General features: G+C 42.9%; 1 protein-coding gene across 1 annotated transcript in view; it reads left to right on the top strand.

Annotated features, from left to right (window-relative positions):
- Positions 1-379: 379 nt before the first annotated feature.
- The window catches only part of slc6a15 (solute carrier family 6 member 15), a gene marked incomplete at its 3' end in the record, with an annotated part of 64808 nt that continues 48637 nt past the window's right edge, over positions 380-16550 (top strand). The window contains exons 1-2 of the mRNA XM_080736063.1: positions 380-512; positions 4604-5174. Of these exons, the coding sequence (XP_080592189.1) occupies positions 4871-5174 (304 nt within the window). The 5' untranslated portion in view covers positions 380-512; positions 4604-4870. The remainder of the gene's footprint in view (positions 513-4603; positions 5175-16550) is intronic.

Consider the following 16550-nt stretch of genomic DNA (forward strand, 5'->3'; position numbering starts at 1 on the left):
AAATATTTTCAAATAGCCTAGGCATAAATGTATAGTATATTATGTATATTGTTGTTGTTCTTGTTTATTTTCATTTTATTTATTGTATTTATTTATTTATTTATTTATGTAATTGGGGGGGGGGGGGGTGTACATCAAATTGCTACATCACATAATTTCCATTTACTGTCCTGCCCAGCCGATGGTACACGGTCGATCGATCAACCTTTTTTGCGAGTTGCCCTGACAACCGACAAGGCAACAGCCAATCACGTCACGGCCGGGGCCGACCGACCGACCGTCCCTCCAGGTGATGGGATCCAGGCAGCCTGCTATAGACAAGGCAAGGCGCTTGTGTCAGACAGTCGCTCCCATTGATTGAGCTATATAAGAGCGCAGCGTCCACGCACAGACCTTACCGGCTACACTGGACCAAAACCAAGCGAGTGATAATGTCTGCCCCGTGTATGTGCTCTCACAATTTCATTCCTTGAGACAGCATCACTTCAAGACAAGGATTCTGCTGTTATAAGGTAAGCGATCCGTTATGTTTGTGTCTATTTTATTTATCTTAGAATTTGAAGGAATGTGTGTGGATGTTATAGGCTATACCCAGCAGTGCGCAGGATGTGGAGAATGATGAAATACCCCACATGGATGGCACGGACGGGATGGGCGGGCGGGAGAAATTAATTTATGTGCATCCTAGGAACACATTGTCCCCCTGAATACACAATACAGCGCACGCCACGTGCGTCGCTATAGCATTTATTGATATTATTCATGTTTAGATCATTGACTAGCCTATTTACTGAGTCATGCAATGTAGAGCCAAACTGAATATTTTACGTATTTAGTCAAATCAAATACCCTATTTTCTCCGAGTGTTAAATCAAATTAATAGCCACCCTCCCGTTGTAATATATCCATATGTAGGCCTAATATTATTTTTTCATTTTCACACAACTTGGGGGTGCTGGACGACAATTTTGTGCTTAATAGATTATGAACTGGCAGCCTTTGTTTTAAAGCAGGCTAGTAGACCAGGCTTATCTATAGAAGTGCCAATAAGGAAATGAATGCATTAATCACTTAATCCTCTGGTTGGTGTAAGGCGATATAGGCTGCTTTAACATGGCAGCATTACATTTTTTAGAGGGTGATTTAATGGTTAAATGCTCTGTTGTATAAATAGAGCTGCTATACCTTTAAACGCATTTTAAATCTTTTTTTTTTTTTTTGTATAGTCTACTATTTAAATCGTATTGAGACAAAATAAATTCAGCTATTTGTTCCAAAAGCTTTATACCCTGTAGCCAATATAGCCTTTATAACGACACAATTTGCATAGCTCTGTTTACACAATGATGTAGCCAGCTACCCCCTCCAACCGTGTTCCCCATTTTCAACAGTTTTTATTAGTCTACATTTTGACACTTGCTTTGGCAACGTAAACGTAGGCTATGTTTTCTCATGCATAGGCCTATAAAGCTCATTTGAATTGAATTGACATAAGTAGGTCTATATTAATTAGGCTCCAGCCTATATTGTTCGTTTATGACGTATTGCTCTATTTCATAGGCTATGTGCGCTTCCTTCTCCCCACTCAAGTGCGCCGGGGAAATTGCGTGTTTGGGTTCGTATGCAAATTGCCTCGTGTTCTACGTCGGCCATTAAATTATTCAGACGCGTTGAAACTGATATCTCAGACACATAGTCCATAACACTGAGCCGAGTCAGCCGACCTGTCATCGCACAGTTCCCTTCCAAAGCATCTCCACGGGCTTTTCCAAACTATTAAATATAAATGATGGCCATAGATTTAGGTGCCACACACACATGTGATTATTCACCTTGTGAAAAAAATAGCTTATTGTCTCCGCCAGGCCGAAAGGCATGGCCGAGACTATGTTTTTTCGCCCCTGTCCGTCCATCCGTCTGTCTGTCCGCGTGTCTGTCTGTGTCCTTCCTGTCCTTCTCTGTGGACTCTCCGCCGGCGTTGGCACGATGGCAGCCAAACTGTGCACGCAGCCACGCACACTCCCTGGGTGCCAGAGCAGAACCTCTGCCCCCATTTTTTTTTTTTTTTGCATGGGCCTGTTATAGCGCTACTTCAAAATGTTCAAATCAGCCTCATCATGGTGGCGCTATAACAGGCCGATTTGGGTTTTTACGAATAACTCCACCGATCAGTGTAACTTTGTATGGGCACTCCCTGGAGGCCAAGAAAAAACCTTTGCCCTGCATTTTTCACATCTGCTTTTTATAGCGCCACCAGGAGGCCGACTTATGTAAAACACATTTTTTTGATATTACTCCTTCAGATTTGTTCCCAAAATCACGCAAATCAGTACACAGTTTGTCTATAGTATAGTCATGTCATGTGATCAAGACTGATCTGATATTTCATATTCCATCCTAATTGTCTTACATTGGCTTCGAAAATGTGCTGGATTGGTCCGTTTTGAACAAAATGCCTCAAATCATAAACGCAGATTGCGATTTCCGTGCAATTTTGCATGCACATCCCCAATAGGTCAAGGAACAAATGCTACCCTTTTCACATTGGCCTGTTATAGCGCCACCAGCAGCTCAATTTGAGCAAAACATGCACATTTTTTGAACAAAATGCCTCAGATCATGACATGCCGCAGATGACATGGTACCCTTTTCACATTTGCCTATTATAGCGCCACCAGGAGGCCACAATAACATACCTGACCTGGCGAAGACCTGTGCTCGGAAGAGCACTGCTTTAAGTTCTTTCTATGCATTGTGTTTGACAGACTGAAACAATGCTTCGCCTTAGACTGAAATATTCTTAGAAAGTAGGCTACTGGCCTATACTTGTAAAGGCTATTCTTGAGTAGTTCTGAGTAATTAGCCTAATCTCAGATAACATTAGAAAGGCCTACTATTAGACAGCTATTTGGGCAGTTTTTATAGGCTAGTTTACAGAATAAAGGAATGTCTAGCTGTGGGCTAACTTTTGCATTAAAATGAATGCCCAGACATTTCAATAACATTGCAATGCTACATAGAGAGAGAGATAAATCAGTGCATGCTAAAGTGCCACCCTGCGCTCACCATTGTGTGGAAGAGAACTCACTCAGCAGCATGTCAAGTATGGCCCATATGATTGCGTTGATTGCATTGATCAAAACTATATGTTTTTTTTATTGTACCGGTAACTAAATATGGCTATTCTGCATAACACACACACACACACACGCACGCACGCACGCACGCACGCACGCACGCACGCACGCACGCACGCACGCACGCACGCACGCACGCACGCACGCACGCACACACACACACACACACACACACACACACACACACACACACACACACACATTATAAGAAATCCTATAGACAAGGTCACAAACATTGTAGATACAAAAATACAAACGTGGGCAGCCATAGCCAGAGAGGCAGTCTGGTAATCAGAAGGTCACCGGCTGGCCTCCTGGCCGTGCTCCTGAGCAGACCACTTAACCTATCTACCCCGTCTAACTCATCATAACCATCCGAGCAGCCGTCATAGTCAAGGACCCACAAGCCCAAAAGCTCAAGGAATAGGGGTGATACCTGTGATGTCTTGCCGTACTTTTTATTTCTGTTTTATCTATTAGTTTAGTCATTAAGGTCCACATAATGACAGGCCTGCTCTGCCGGAAACATCGCGAAAAAAAGTTATGGCCATTTGTATATTCACTGTCCCATTGACTCCACTATACAGGAAAAGAAAAATATTTTAAAAAGAAAATAAATGTGTTTTAAGTAGCATGTGTGGGGTCAAACGAGGGGTTCTTCATGATTCTGAATCCATTGCAAGCATTCGTTTTGCATGAAAAACTATCGGCTAAAAAATATCGGCACCCCAAAACTGTGAAAAGTGAAGATTTTTTGATGACTCGTCACTTTTTAAATTTTTGGGGTGCCAAAATTTAGCCCAAGGAATGTTTTTCATGCAAAACAAATGCTTGCAATGGATTCAGAATCATGAAGAATCCCTAGTTTGACCCCTTACATGCTACTTAAAGCACATTTATTTTTTGTATTATTTTCCTGTATAGTGAAGTCGATGGGACAGTGAATACAAATGGCCATAACTTTTTTTCGCGATGTTTCTGGCAGAGCAGGCCTCTCATTCTGTGGACCTTAATGACCAAACTAATAGATAAAACAGAGATAAAAAGTACGGCAGAACATCACAGGTCCTCTCCCATTATCAGGGACTGGGTCCCTGACTATCACTTTTAGATTGGCAAAGTTCACTTCATTGAAACAAGTTAGGGACAGACGGGAAAGAAACAAGAGAGATGCTCTTAAATGTGTCATTAGTAAGAGTTAATGTCCAAGAGTCCTTCAGCAAGACTCTGAACCCCTAGTTGCTCCCGGTGAGCAGGTTGGTGCCTTGCATGGTTTCCTCCACCATCGGTGTATGAATGTGTGTGTGAATGGGTGAATGTAATGCACAATCTTTGTAAAGCGCCTTGGATAAAGGCGCTATATAAATACACTATTTTTTTTTCTATTTTTTTTTTACGAATGATATTATTGACAAACTGTCTGAGCTAACATACATGTTTCACTTTTGTGTCCTCTACCCCTCCAGACATTTGGTGATAATGAAGAAATAAAAACGTCCTCATCGCACATTCTCTACAAACTGTTTTCCCACCCCACGTCCCTGTCAAAAAAAAAGAAAAAAACATAAATACCTCAAAACTCGCTGCTCACACTGGGTCAGAACCTATAGCACAAGAAGTGACTTTTCCCTGAGGGACCCCTCTTCTCCTGCCCTTGCAGAAGTAACAGCCACTCCGAAACAACATTAAAAAAAAAAAGACATTCCGACCCCCGCCCTGGTTTGCTTTATCAAATGCCCAAAAACAGCAAGGCCGTCAAGAGAGAGCTTGACGACGATGTCACGGAATCAGCCAAGGACCTGCTTTCCAACGAGGACGCCTGCGACGATTCCTTCAAGAAGAGCTCTCTGATTGTCAACGGCCATGACGGCGGGGAGGGGAAAGAGGACTGCGACGTGGAGGAGGGGGGCTCGGACGCAGAGGACGTCAGGCCTGCCTGGAACAGCAAGCTCCAGTACATCCTGGCCCAGGTGGGCTTCTCTGTAGGCCTGGGCAACGTCTGGAGGTTCCCCTATCTCTGCCAGAAGAATGGAGGGGGTGAGTTTGATATTTAGATTCAACGTTTTCAGGCCAAGGACCCCTTAGGTGAGAGAGAGATGAATCAGGGACCCCACAACCTTTTCATAGATTCCATATTGTTTCATTGTTTGACAGCACCCTAACGTTTTAGTCTAGTTTTTATTTTGTTGACGAAATTGTCAATATATTTAGTCTTAGTTTTTGTCATCACAGCTTAGTTTTTATTTTGTTTTATTTAGTTTTCGTCAGTGAAAAAAACGCAGTCGACATACATTTTTTGTCATAGTTTTAGTCGACGAAATCAACACAGTGACCTATAAGGCTTCCCACAGACAGTCAGGCACTAAGTTGAGTGAGAGTTGTGTGGGGGAGGCGGGGGGCAGAGACAGCACAATGCATTGCGGATGGAAGCATAGAGACAGAGTCACACAGTCCATAGCTAGGCCTTGGTGTCAAACAGTCCATATTAACATGGCAATATATTTATCGATAAAAACGATATTGATATTAACTACAAACAAATCAAAAATATCCCATCAGTTATCATTAGTTTAAGTCTGAAAGTGCATGGGCCCGGTGGGAGGTGACAGGTTTGATTGCCTTAATAGTCAATATATAACAATAGCAGTTGGTTTCAAGAGCAAGGCACTGAATCGCTTACCCATTAAAATACAGGGCGGGCCGGCACTGCAAGAGTTACTGGCTCTACAATGAAAACAACAAAGGGAAGCGTGAACTATCAGCAACAGCATTACTTTAAAACCCATTTAGAACGGGTACATTATGGTGTATCATTATTTTATGCTTTAACTATTGAAAAATAGCAGATATACAAGCTCACAGCGCGGCACCGAGTGCCACGCTGCGAGCTTGTAGATCTGCTATTTTTGAAAAATCATGAAAATTAGAATTTTGACCCGATTCTATAAGTGTCTTTTGAATCCTTCTAAGATTTTTTGAAAAACCTATGTTTCTATGTCAGCAATCTGGCCAGCCATCGTCAAAGAAAAGGTCCTTTTCACTTAACTGGAGCTCAGTTAGTCTGTTCTTGAGAGACTACTATGTCAGTGGTTCTCAAATGTGAAGGACCCCCAAACTGATATTTATTTGGCCACGGACCCCCATCTCAAAATATTTAGTTCCAGGGACCACCCAGAAGCAAAATTTGAGTTACAAACGTTCGCTTTGAAAATACATATATTCAAAGATTTGCACACATTTTCACGACTTTTTCAAAAATAGCAGATCTACAAGCTCGCAGCGCGGCACTCGGTGCCACGCTGTGAGCTTGTATATCTGCTATTTTTCACTGGTTAAAGCATTCAATAATTCTAGGCCTAAATGGGTTAAAGGTCTGTCTGTCTGTCCTTAGGTATCTCTCAAGAACCATTCAACCAACTTTACACTTTATACAGATCACACACGCTTTATCCTGGCCCCCAAACTGTAGAATAAACTCCCTGTCGCACATAGAACAACAGACTCACTCCCTAGCTTCCGCCGTGGCCTGAAGACTCACCTATTCAGACTTCACCTATAGGCCCATGGCACTTAACATAGCACTCGCCTACCCCCAATGACCATACATGATAGCTTTTTATTTTTAGGTTTTTATACAAGCTTTTATTGATTAGGTGCTCAGTCTACCTACTGTACGTTATTATTTTCTAGATTGATATTTCTATGTAATTGATGTATTGATGCTTATTGTATTGATCGCGACCGTCAGGTCGCAGTTACTATGAAAAGCTCATACTTATATTTGCCGTCATTTGTCATATCTCCGCCACTTTGCACACACACTCCTTGGATGGCAAATCACAACCTCCACCCCTCATATCTCACATGGCCCTCTTCTAGCGCCACCATCAGGCCAATGTTGGAAAAACACATTTTTGGACACTGCTCCTACAGATTTTTGCCTAAAATCACGCAAAGCGGTACACAGTATCTCTAAAGTCATGTCATCAACATGGATCTGTCCAATTCCCATATTCCCTCCTGATTGATAAAGTTTGTGTAAGTTTGAGAGTCGCTTATCTCCCGATTAGGTAGTCTTACTGGTGTATTACGTTACTTATTGTAAATCGCTCTGGATTAAGAGCGTCTGCTAAATGCCTAAATTGTAAATTTATACAGCCACAGCCCGACCGGCTGCACCAGTGGAATCTTAATGTTGGTTGGCATGAAAACTTGTATGCTTTCCTATTAGTTTAGTGGGATCATGACAGTTTTTTTTAGAAGGTCACAAGTTTGAGTCACTTCGCATCTGTGCTCTCTCATCTCTAATGGCTGAGTGGGCATATGGCGGAGACCTTTTCAAGCCCCAAGTGACAAGACCTAATAACCACAGCAGATATGTAGTTATGCCCTACTGAAATGGCCTTGAGCAAGACCCTTACAATCATGTTCACTTGTTGTGAGGTGCTCTGTATAAGAGCACCAGCTCATGGTTGTCTGCTGGTGTGGTTGACCCTTATTACCTTGACCTTCGTTTAAAGTGGCCAGTTAGTTCAGACGGTAGAGCACTCATCTTTGGTCCACAAAGTTCTGGGTTCGATCCCAAGTACCTGCCAATTCAGCTTATGAGTGGCATGGCTTGGGTAACTAAGTTGTGCTGGGGCTAGATGCCCTTGCTCTTGCCAATACCAACAATAAACCACTCCGACCTACTTACTTACTTACTTACGTACATTTAAAGATCCTGTTTAAAGACCCAGACCTTCAACAACATGCCCCATTGATAAATCCTTAACTTGAGTTATGAACTAAGCCCATAGCAAATGCCTGTAGTTGAGGGCCTTACAGTATGGGCCTTACAGTGTGGGTGAATTCGTATTTTTGTGTCTCAAAATGATTTCTCCTGTGTGTGTGTGTGTGTGTGTGTGTGTGTGTGTGTGTGTGTGTGCGTGCGTGCGTGCGTGCGTGCGTCACGCGTGTGTGTGTGTGTGTGTGTGTGTGTGTGTGTGTGTGCGTGCGTGCGTGCGTGCGTGCGTGCGTGCGTGCGTGCGTGCGTGTGTCTGTGCGTGTGCGTGTGTTTGTGCATGATTGTATGTACTGTATGTGCGTGTGTGCATGCGTGTGTGTGTGTGTGTGTGTGTGTGTGTGTGTAGTGTGTAGTGTGCTAGTGTAAGAGAAGAAGAGACACAGCGAGATATTCTCCTGTCTTCTGTCAAAACCAGACTTGGCTCAATGACCTTCGCAGTGATTGAAGGCATTTCAGTTTGACAGAAAAGCGATGTTCACCCCACATGCCAGTCACCAAACCAGAGCAATGGCATAAATAAATACCTAATAAGATCCCGGTGGTTCTCAAAGCGGGGTCCGCAGGTACCCTGACTCACAGGTCTGAGTTTCTCAGAGTGTACCAATGGAATGTGGGTTTCATTTGTACACTCTCTCTGAGTTACATGGGTTTCATTTGTACCCTCTCTCTGAGTTACATGGGTTTCATTTGTACCCTCTCTCTGAGTTACATGGGTTTCATTTGTACCCTCTCTCTGAGTTACATGGGTTTCATTTGTACCCTCTCTCTGAGTTACATGGGTTTCATTTGTACCCTCTCTCTGAGTTACATGGGTTTCATTTGTACCCTCTCTCTGAGTTACATGGGTTTCATTTGTACCCTCTCTCTGAGTTACATGGGTTTCATTTGTACCCTCTCTCTGAGTTACATGGGTTTCATTTGTACCCTCTCTCTGAGTTACATGGGTTTCATTTGTACCCTCTCTCTGAGTTACATGGGTTTCATTTGTACACTCTCTCTCTGAGTTACATGGGTTCCATTTGTACCCTCTCTCTGAGTTACATGGGGCTCCTTGAGATTAAAAAGGTTTGAGATAAGAACCACTGGTCTGCACAACACAACTACTTTGCCATTTAGACCTGAATGCAAATCTGTGTCACTTTAGATTTGAACCAGTTTAACCATTATTTTATGCTTTAACTATTAAAAAAACTATTAAAAAATCACACCCGTGTGAACTGAGCGGTGGTTTACCCACCTCATAGATCATGTGTACCGATTTTTGTGACATTTGAAGAAAATATGTAGGAAAAGGAGCAAAAAGTGTGTTTTGGAGAAAATTCAAGATGGCGGAAAATCTATCCTGGCGCAAATGGGGAGATGCGTCTTGACCCAAGGAATCCAGGGAAAAAATAATTTTAATTTTCCGATCTACGGTTCAAGAGTTACGGGGCAAAACGTAAAGTGGGCCGTTATAGCGCCACCATGAGGCCGAGTGATGTAATTATTTTTCGATTCATTCTTAAAATCATTATGAATCTCCTCTCCGAGGTTTGAAACTGTAGCTCCTATGGTTTACGAGAGAAAAATACTTGAAAGTGATTTCTTGCATTGTCCCATTATAAGTCAATGGGGACAATTAAGCGTTGTTTTTTGCCGATTACGTCGGCATGGTAAGGCGGATCGGAACGAAAGGTAATAGAACACCATTCCCGGCCGAGCCGCACATTTTGATGTATATATTGCGTGAGTGGCGTAAATGGTGCGGCACTAGTTACGCGCCGAAGTTTAGGCTACATACAGACAGACAGACACGGACGGAGACCCACACACGGCCACGTATAGGAGCGTTGTGACCACCGCTCAAAAATAGCAGATATACAAGCTCACAGCGCGTCACCGAGTGCCGCGCTGCGAGCTTGTAGATCTGCTATTTTTTTAATTTGTGCAAGTCTTTGAATATTTTTGACCCGATTCTATAAATGTCTTCTAAATCCTTCTTCCAAATCAGTGGTTCTCAAACTTCTTCATGTCAAGGACCCCCAACATTACATGTGTTTGGGCCACGGACCCCCATCTCAAAATGTGTTGTTCCAGGGACCCCCCCGGAGTTCGCTTTTATAAAGATATATTCAAAATCACGATTAAAAAAAAGAAAAATAGCAGATCTACAAGCGCCGAGTGCCGCGCTGTGAGCTTGTAGATCTGCTATTTTTCAATAGTTAAGCATGAAATAATTCTAGGCCTAAAGGGGGTTAATGGTGGTTCAGTCACCAGGATGACACTCGCAAAGAGATGAATCAATATAAACATCAATACCACATTACCCATAATTCTGCTGAATGATAATATGGCCCACTTATTCTATCCTCTCTAGGGTGCAGTTCATCTCTATTACAGTACAAATAGATCATAACACGTAGGCCTGAAGAGGACCAAACAAATATTTGATTGTGTTGTGTGTCAGGGGAGGGAGATTACATGTCACATCTTCTATGTGTGTGTGTGTGTGTGTGTGTGTGTGTGTGTGTGTGTGTGTGTGTGTGTGTGTGTGTGTGTGTGTGTGTGTGTGTGTGTGTGTGTGTGCGTGCGTGCGTGCGTGCGTGCGTGCGTGCGTGCTCGCGTGTGCGTGTGACTGTGGAGGCAACAGTCTCAATGATATCGCATCCACGGTGCATGTCATGTTTCCAGGTCTGTTTTAAAAGGCTTTGGTGGCACTGCTGCGTTCAGCTGTAATTAGATTAAAATGGTAGGTCTGAGGTTCTGCTACTCTGTCAATATCCTGGCTGGCTAGACAACTGTGTGTGTGTCTGTGTGTGTGTGTGTGTGTGTGTGTGTGTGTGTGTGTGTGTGTGTGTGTGTGTGTGTGTGTGTGTGTGTGTGTGTGTGTGTGTGTGTGTGTGTGTGTGTGTGCATGTTCGTGTGTGTGTGTGTGTGGGGGGGGGGGGGGGGTGCTGTAGTGTGTGCATGTGTTAAAAACAAACTTTCAAAACTGTAAATACATACACACACTCTCACACACACTACAGTATCTTTCATTGATGTCTGTCTCATGTGTTCCTGTATTTGTGTTTGCAGTTTTAAAGGGAGTTTCTTCTTGTCTTCCATGATATATCATTGTATCTCCCCTTTTGATTCAGTGGCTCAGTTGTTTATTGCGACCGAAGGTCGCAACAGCACATGATGTCTCTGTCTGGACGTGTACACTTTTTTACAGTATACGGGTTTTCCGCTCTGACATCACGCTCTGACATCACTGTGATGTCAGGGGAACCACTCTAACAGAATGGGCTGCCACTCTGACATCACACTCTGACATCACTGTGATGTCAGGGGAACCACACTAGCAGAATCCCTTTTATGCCCATATGGAGATCCCTGTATCTACTGTAACAGGAATTCACATGGGAATGCCCATATATGGAGGCCACATCGGCCACATACCACACTAACAGAATCCATATATGGCCAAGACAGCCCATATCTGTGTGGCTGGTTCTACAGACAGGGATCTCCATGTGTGGGCATAAAAGGGATTCTATGTATGAATATGATGTCAGATATCATAGACGTCATAGGACTTTCACATAACGAATAACTGAGTAAGTATGTTTGGGCTCAAACAGCATATTCATATACATGGATCTTCATATATGTGTATATATGGACATGGATAAACTTTGCACACACCCTCCTTGGCTGCCAAACCACAACACCCACCCCTCATTTCTCACATGGCCCTCTTCTAGCGCTACCATGAGGCCGACTCTTGCAAAACACATTCATGGACACTGCTCAAAGCGGCACACAGTACCTATAGAGTCATGTCATCAACATGGATCTGTCCCCTTTAGCGCCACCATCAGCCCGATTTTTTCAAACACATTTTTGAACACTGCTCCTACAGATTGTGGCCAAAAATCACGCAAATTGGATGGCAAATCACAACCTCCACCCCTGATTTCTCACAGTATCTCTAAAGTCATGTCATCAACATGGATCTGTCCCATTTCCCATATTCCCTCCTGATTGGCTACCATTGCCTTCTAAAGTTTGTGTATGCGACCTGACGGTCGCTTATCTCCCGATTAGTCTTACTTACGTCTTTGTTATTGTCTGCCACGTGGCACAGCTTGCGGAAACAAAATCCACAACCATACAGTACATCCTGTCTTTGTTTGTCATTTACTCTGACTGTAGGTCTAGGTCTAGCAGGTCTAGCTTGTGGTTTTAGTTGCAACACTGATATTTGTATTATGGCATCCTCTCTGGTGTTCCCCCAACTGAATGAATCATTCAAGTCATTAACCGAGAAACGAGGCTGTGACGCTGGTGACAGGAATCAAACCTGCCGTCTCTCAAACCCCTGCTGCGTCCAGCTGTCCCTGTTTGCTGTTCTAGAGTTACATAAAAGTGTTCAAGGGAGACAGTCTAAGGTTTGGGAGAAAAACAATGGAGGCTGGGTGTGTTTTGATGTTATTTGATGTCAACATCTATTCCCGCAAATGTTTTGTGAGCACACAATGAGCTAGAATTAGATATCTTTATATCTCCCTCAGCACACTGTACACACACACACACACACACACACACACACACACACACACACACACACACACACACACACACACACACACACACACACACACACACACACACACACACACACACACGCACGCACTCATGCACCCTTGACTCCTTGATTCATCCAACCCGCAACATGGGAAAGAGCGCACACACACACACAAGTTAAGCCCTTGAACTGATTTTACCGCTGATGAATGATGTTTAGCAGTAATTATGTTCGGGTGGCTCTTAACTCACTGAACGCCATAAACGTCTTATACGTCTTTGGACCTCGGTGCCATAAACGTCTTTTACGTCTTTTTAATTAATCAAAAGTTTTATCATTTTTTCATAATTGTAATTTCAAAAAAATCGCTCTAGAAGTTGGCCATATGCCTCCATGACCTGAGCGATACGGCCGATTTGACTGTAGCACCAGTGTAACACAGTCCGGCGGAAAATCGGTATAGCCGAAGATTGGTTCCGGCCGTTTAAATGTTATCTAAAACGTTCGTTTATACACTTTCCCGTGCATCCCTGACGAACTATAAGTACTCAAAAAACGCAGAAAATTCTCAGGATTCCAGCGGTGCCATCCATTCTTCTCTACCTATCCTTGATCGCGATCGCCAGGGTTCCGAAGTTGTGTAGCATGCTAGCTAAAAGGCCTGGCCAAAATGTAAACAACAGGCCCAAACCAAAAAAAAGATGGACGTCTTCTTCCTTCTTCTGTTAGTTGATCAGATAGTAGGAGACCACCCTCTGGTGGTTTTCAAATGGTATTGCACTCCAGATTGCACACAGGGCCCATCACAGCACACACATATGATGATGATCAAGACATCTTACACATGTTCTATTGAAGCCCAAATCTAATGATAGGATATATATATATAAATATACATGTTTTCCTTTGTAAGAGGGGTAGTGTGGCTTTCGATAGAAGCATAGATTTATATATGTAATTTAAGTACAAAATATGATTTTGGCCCCCATAAAAAGGCAAAATTAAGCAAAATGGCTGGCACCAGTTTTGTAGATTTTGAATAAAGGGTGGCATTCACTGAGTTAAAAGAGCAGTTTTGAGTGTTTTTGCTACTCCAAGTGCATGGGTAAAATGAACCAAATGGATTTGTAGGGGTCCATTTGTACCCTCTCAGAGTTAAATTAACACCGGTAAATTGGCACTGGAGGGTTCCTGTGTACATTTTATCTGGGGAGCGAGTCGATATTTCGACATAACATTTGTTCTACGTCACAGTATTTCGACGTGGGTGAATGTTAACCTGATGAAATGCTAACCTGCCGACGCTGGTGAATGTTAACCATTATGCCTAAACCTAACCCAACCCCAAACCCTAACCTCAGTAACCCTGATGCTGTTGAGTAGCTAACCTGCCGAACATAGTCGAAATAATGGGACGTAGAAATAGCGAGATTTCCCCTTTATCTGTTGTATGTGCAAGCAAAGAAAATAAGCCAATGAGCATTTTAGTCAACAAACTGTGTTTAATTTACGGATAATTTACCATCGACATGACATAGCAGTCTGAGTGTGGGACTCGGGAGGTGCTCGCGCAGACAACTCTGTAGCCTACAGCTGCCAAGCCGGGTTGGAGAAAAAATCCATGATGGGCAAACCTGTCTGGCCTCAGAAATACATTTGAGAGTTGCATTAAGAAACTCGGGTGATTAATTAATACTTCTGTTGCTTTGCCGCAAGTTTAGTTTGTGAACGGTCACAGCTTGTCCGTATGTACCGGTATGTACTGTATCTCTGTCACGCCTGACACTGTGGTTCTATGAGTTTGTCGCTGTGACATCATGCTCTGACGTCACTGTGATGTCAGGGGAACCACTCTTAACAGAATGGGTTTGCCGCTCTGACATCACGCTCTGGCTTCACTGTGATGTCACACTAACAGAATCCCTTTCATGCCCATATATAGAGTTCCCTGATGTCATCAATATTAAGCCCATATCTAACAGGACTTCATATGGGAATGCCCATATACAGTATGGAGGCCACATCGGCCATATACCACACTAACGGCTGGTTCTACAGACAGGGATCTCCATGTATAGGCATAAAAGGGTATGATGTCAGATGTCATAGACGTCATAGGACTTTCACATAACGAATAACTGAGTAAGCATGTTTGGGCTATTACAGCATATCTCCATATACAGTACATGGATCTCCATATATGGGTACCAGGGGTCTCCATATATGGGAAACTGGTCCGATATACATCACTGGACAGATGGCCAAGAAGTAAGATGCCTCAGGGCGACATGCGACCGAGGCGTCTTACTAGTATTGATATATATTGGGGGGAGGGGACTTGCCGTTGCAGACTCCCCTGCATGCCTTATATACCGTATACATTGACCACTCCCATCTAGCCAAATCAAACAGGTCATTTCACCCGTCATGTCCCATCCACTGGGATACCAAATAACGCACCTGACAGAACTCAGGATATGAATGAACACCGTGCTAAATGCAAACAATGAATGGCTTGGGAACAGTGATGAAACCAATGAACGTCTGGTGTTGGTGTTTCCAGATGTTGTCCCCAGGGGCGTCACAAGGGGGGGAAAAGTGGGACTGAGTTACTAGGGCCCAAGGTGGTGGAGGGGCCTTAATTATTTTATACTTTAGCCATTGAAACATAGCAGATATACAAGCTCAAAGCGCTGCACCGAGTGCCGTGCAGCGAGCTTGTAGATCTGCTATTTTTGAAAAGTCGTGAAAATGTAAATGCAAATATTTGAATATATGTATTTTTTAAGCAAACATTTGTAACTCAAATTTTGCTTCTGGGGTTGTCCCTGGAACTAAATATTTTGAAATGGAGGTCCGTGGCCAAATACATATCATTTTGGGCACCACTGACATAGAAACATATAGGTTTTTCAAAAAACCTTAGAAGGATTTGAAATATTCAAAGACTTGCAGCGCTATGAGCTTGTATATCTGCTATTTTGCAATAGTTAATAAAGCACAAAATAATGCGTTCCCAATCTAAATGGGTAAAAAAAAAAAACTCCCCCTATGAAGAACATTCATGAGGGGCCCGCAGTGAATCCTTGTACAGGGCCCAGAATTTGGTGTGACACCCCTGGGAATGCCTCAACTGCGTTGTACGAGTTTGTCTTATTCTTTGTGTCCATCATATCAGTGACAGTGAATAATATAAAAGGTATATTTAGGATTAACATTTTGAAGGCTTCCTGTTTTGTTTGTTTTATTGAAAACGGCATGTTAATGAGGATATGGCTAGACATTGACACATGGATACTGTATGTGTGTGTCCTTTTAGAATAGCTTTTTAACTTCACTGCTGTACTGTCTTTCAATCAATCAATGTGGAAAAATCCTCACGGTTTTGGATTTACAGTAATAAAGGAACCAGTGAATCGGAAAACATTAGCTCAGTTGCTCTCTAGGCTTTTAGTGTTGCGTAGGCTAAATGGAAATGCCAAGAAGTTCTGACTTGGAACTTCCAAAATTCTCACCTCAGGGCCTTGAACCTTGAAATATAAAATGACTATACACTCGCAGCATTATAAAATGGATAAATTAACATTGCAGATTTGACTGTGTACCTGCATCGCTTTATTTTTGTTTGTATGTACTGCAGCACCCCTTCAGCAGTCTTATTAATGTGTATCATTATTTTATGCTTTAACCAGTGAAAAATAGCAGATATACAAGGTCACAGCGCGGCACCAAGTGCCGCGCTGCGAGCTTGTAGATCTGCTATTTTTGAAAAATTTGTGAAAATTAGAATTTTGTCCCGATTCTTTAAGCGTTTTTTTTTTTAAACCTATGTTTCTCTGTCAGCAATCTGGCCAGCCATCGTCAAAGAAAAGGTCCTTTTCACTTAACTGGAGCTCAGTTAGTCTGTTCTTGAGAGACTACTATGTCAGTGGTTCTGAAACCTTTTCATGTGAAGGACCACCAAAATGATATGTATTTGGCCACGGACCCCCATCTCAAAATATTTAGTTCCAGGGACCACCCAGAAGCAGCGAGCTTGTATATCTGCTATTTTTCAACAGTTAAAGCATTCAAT

This window comes from Nannobrachium achirus (assembly GCF_963921795.1).
Source record: "Nannobrachium achirus genome assembly, chromosome: 11".
Lineage (NCBI taxonomy): Eukaryota > Metazoa > Chordata > Actinopteri > Myctophiformes > Myctophidae > Nannobrachium > Nannobrachium achirus.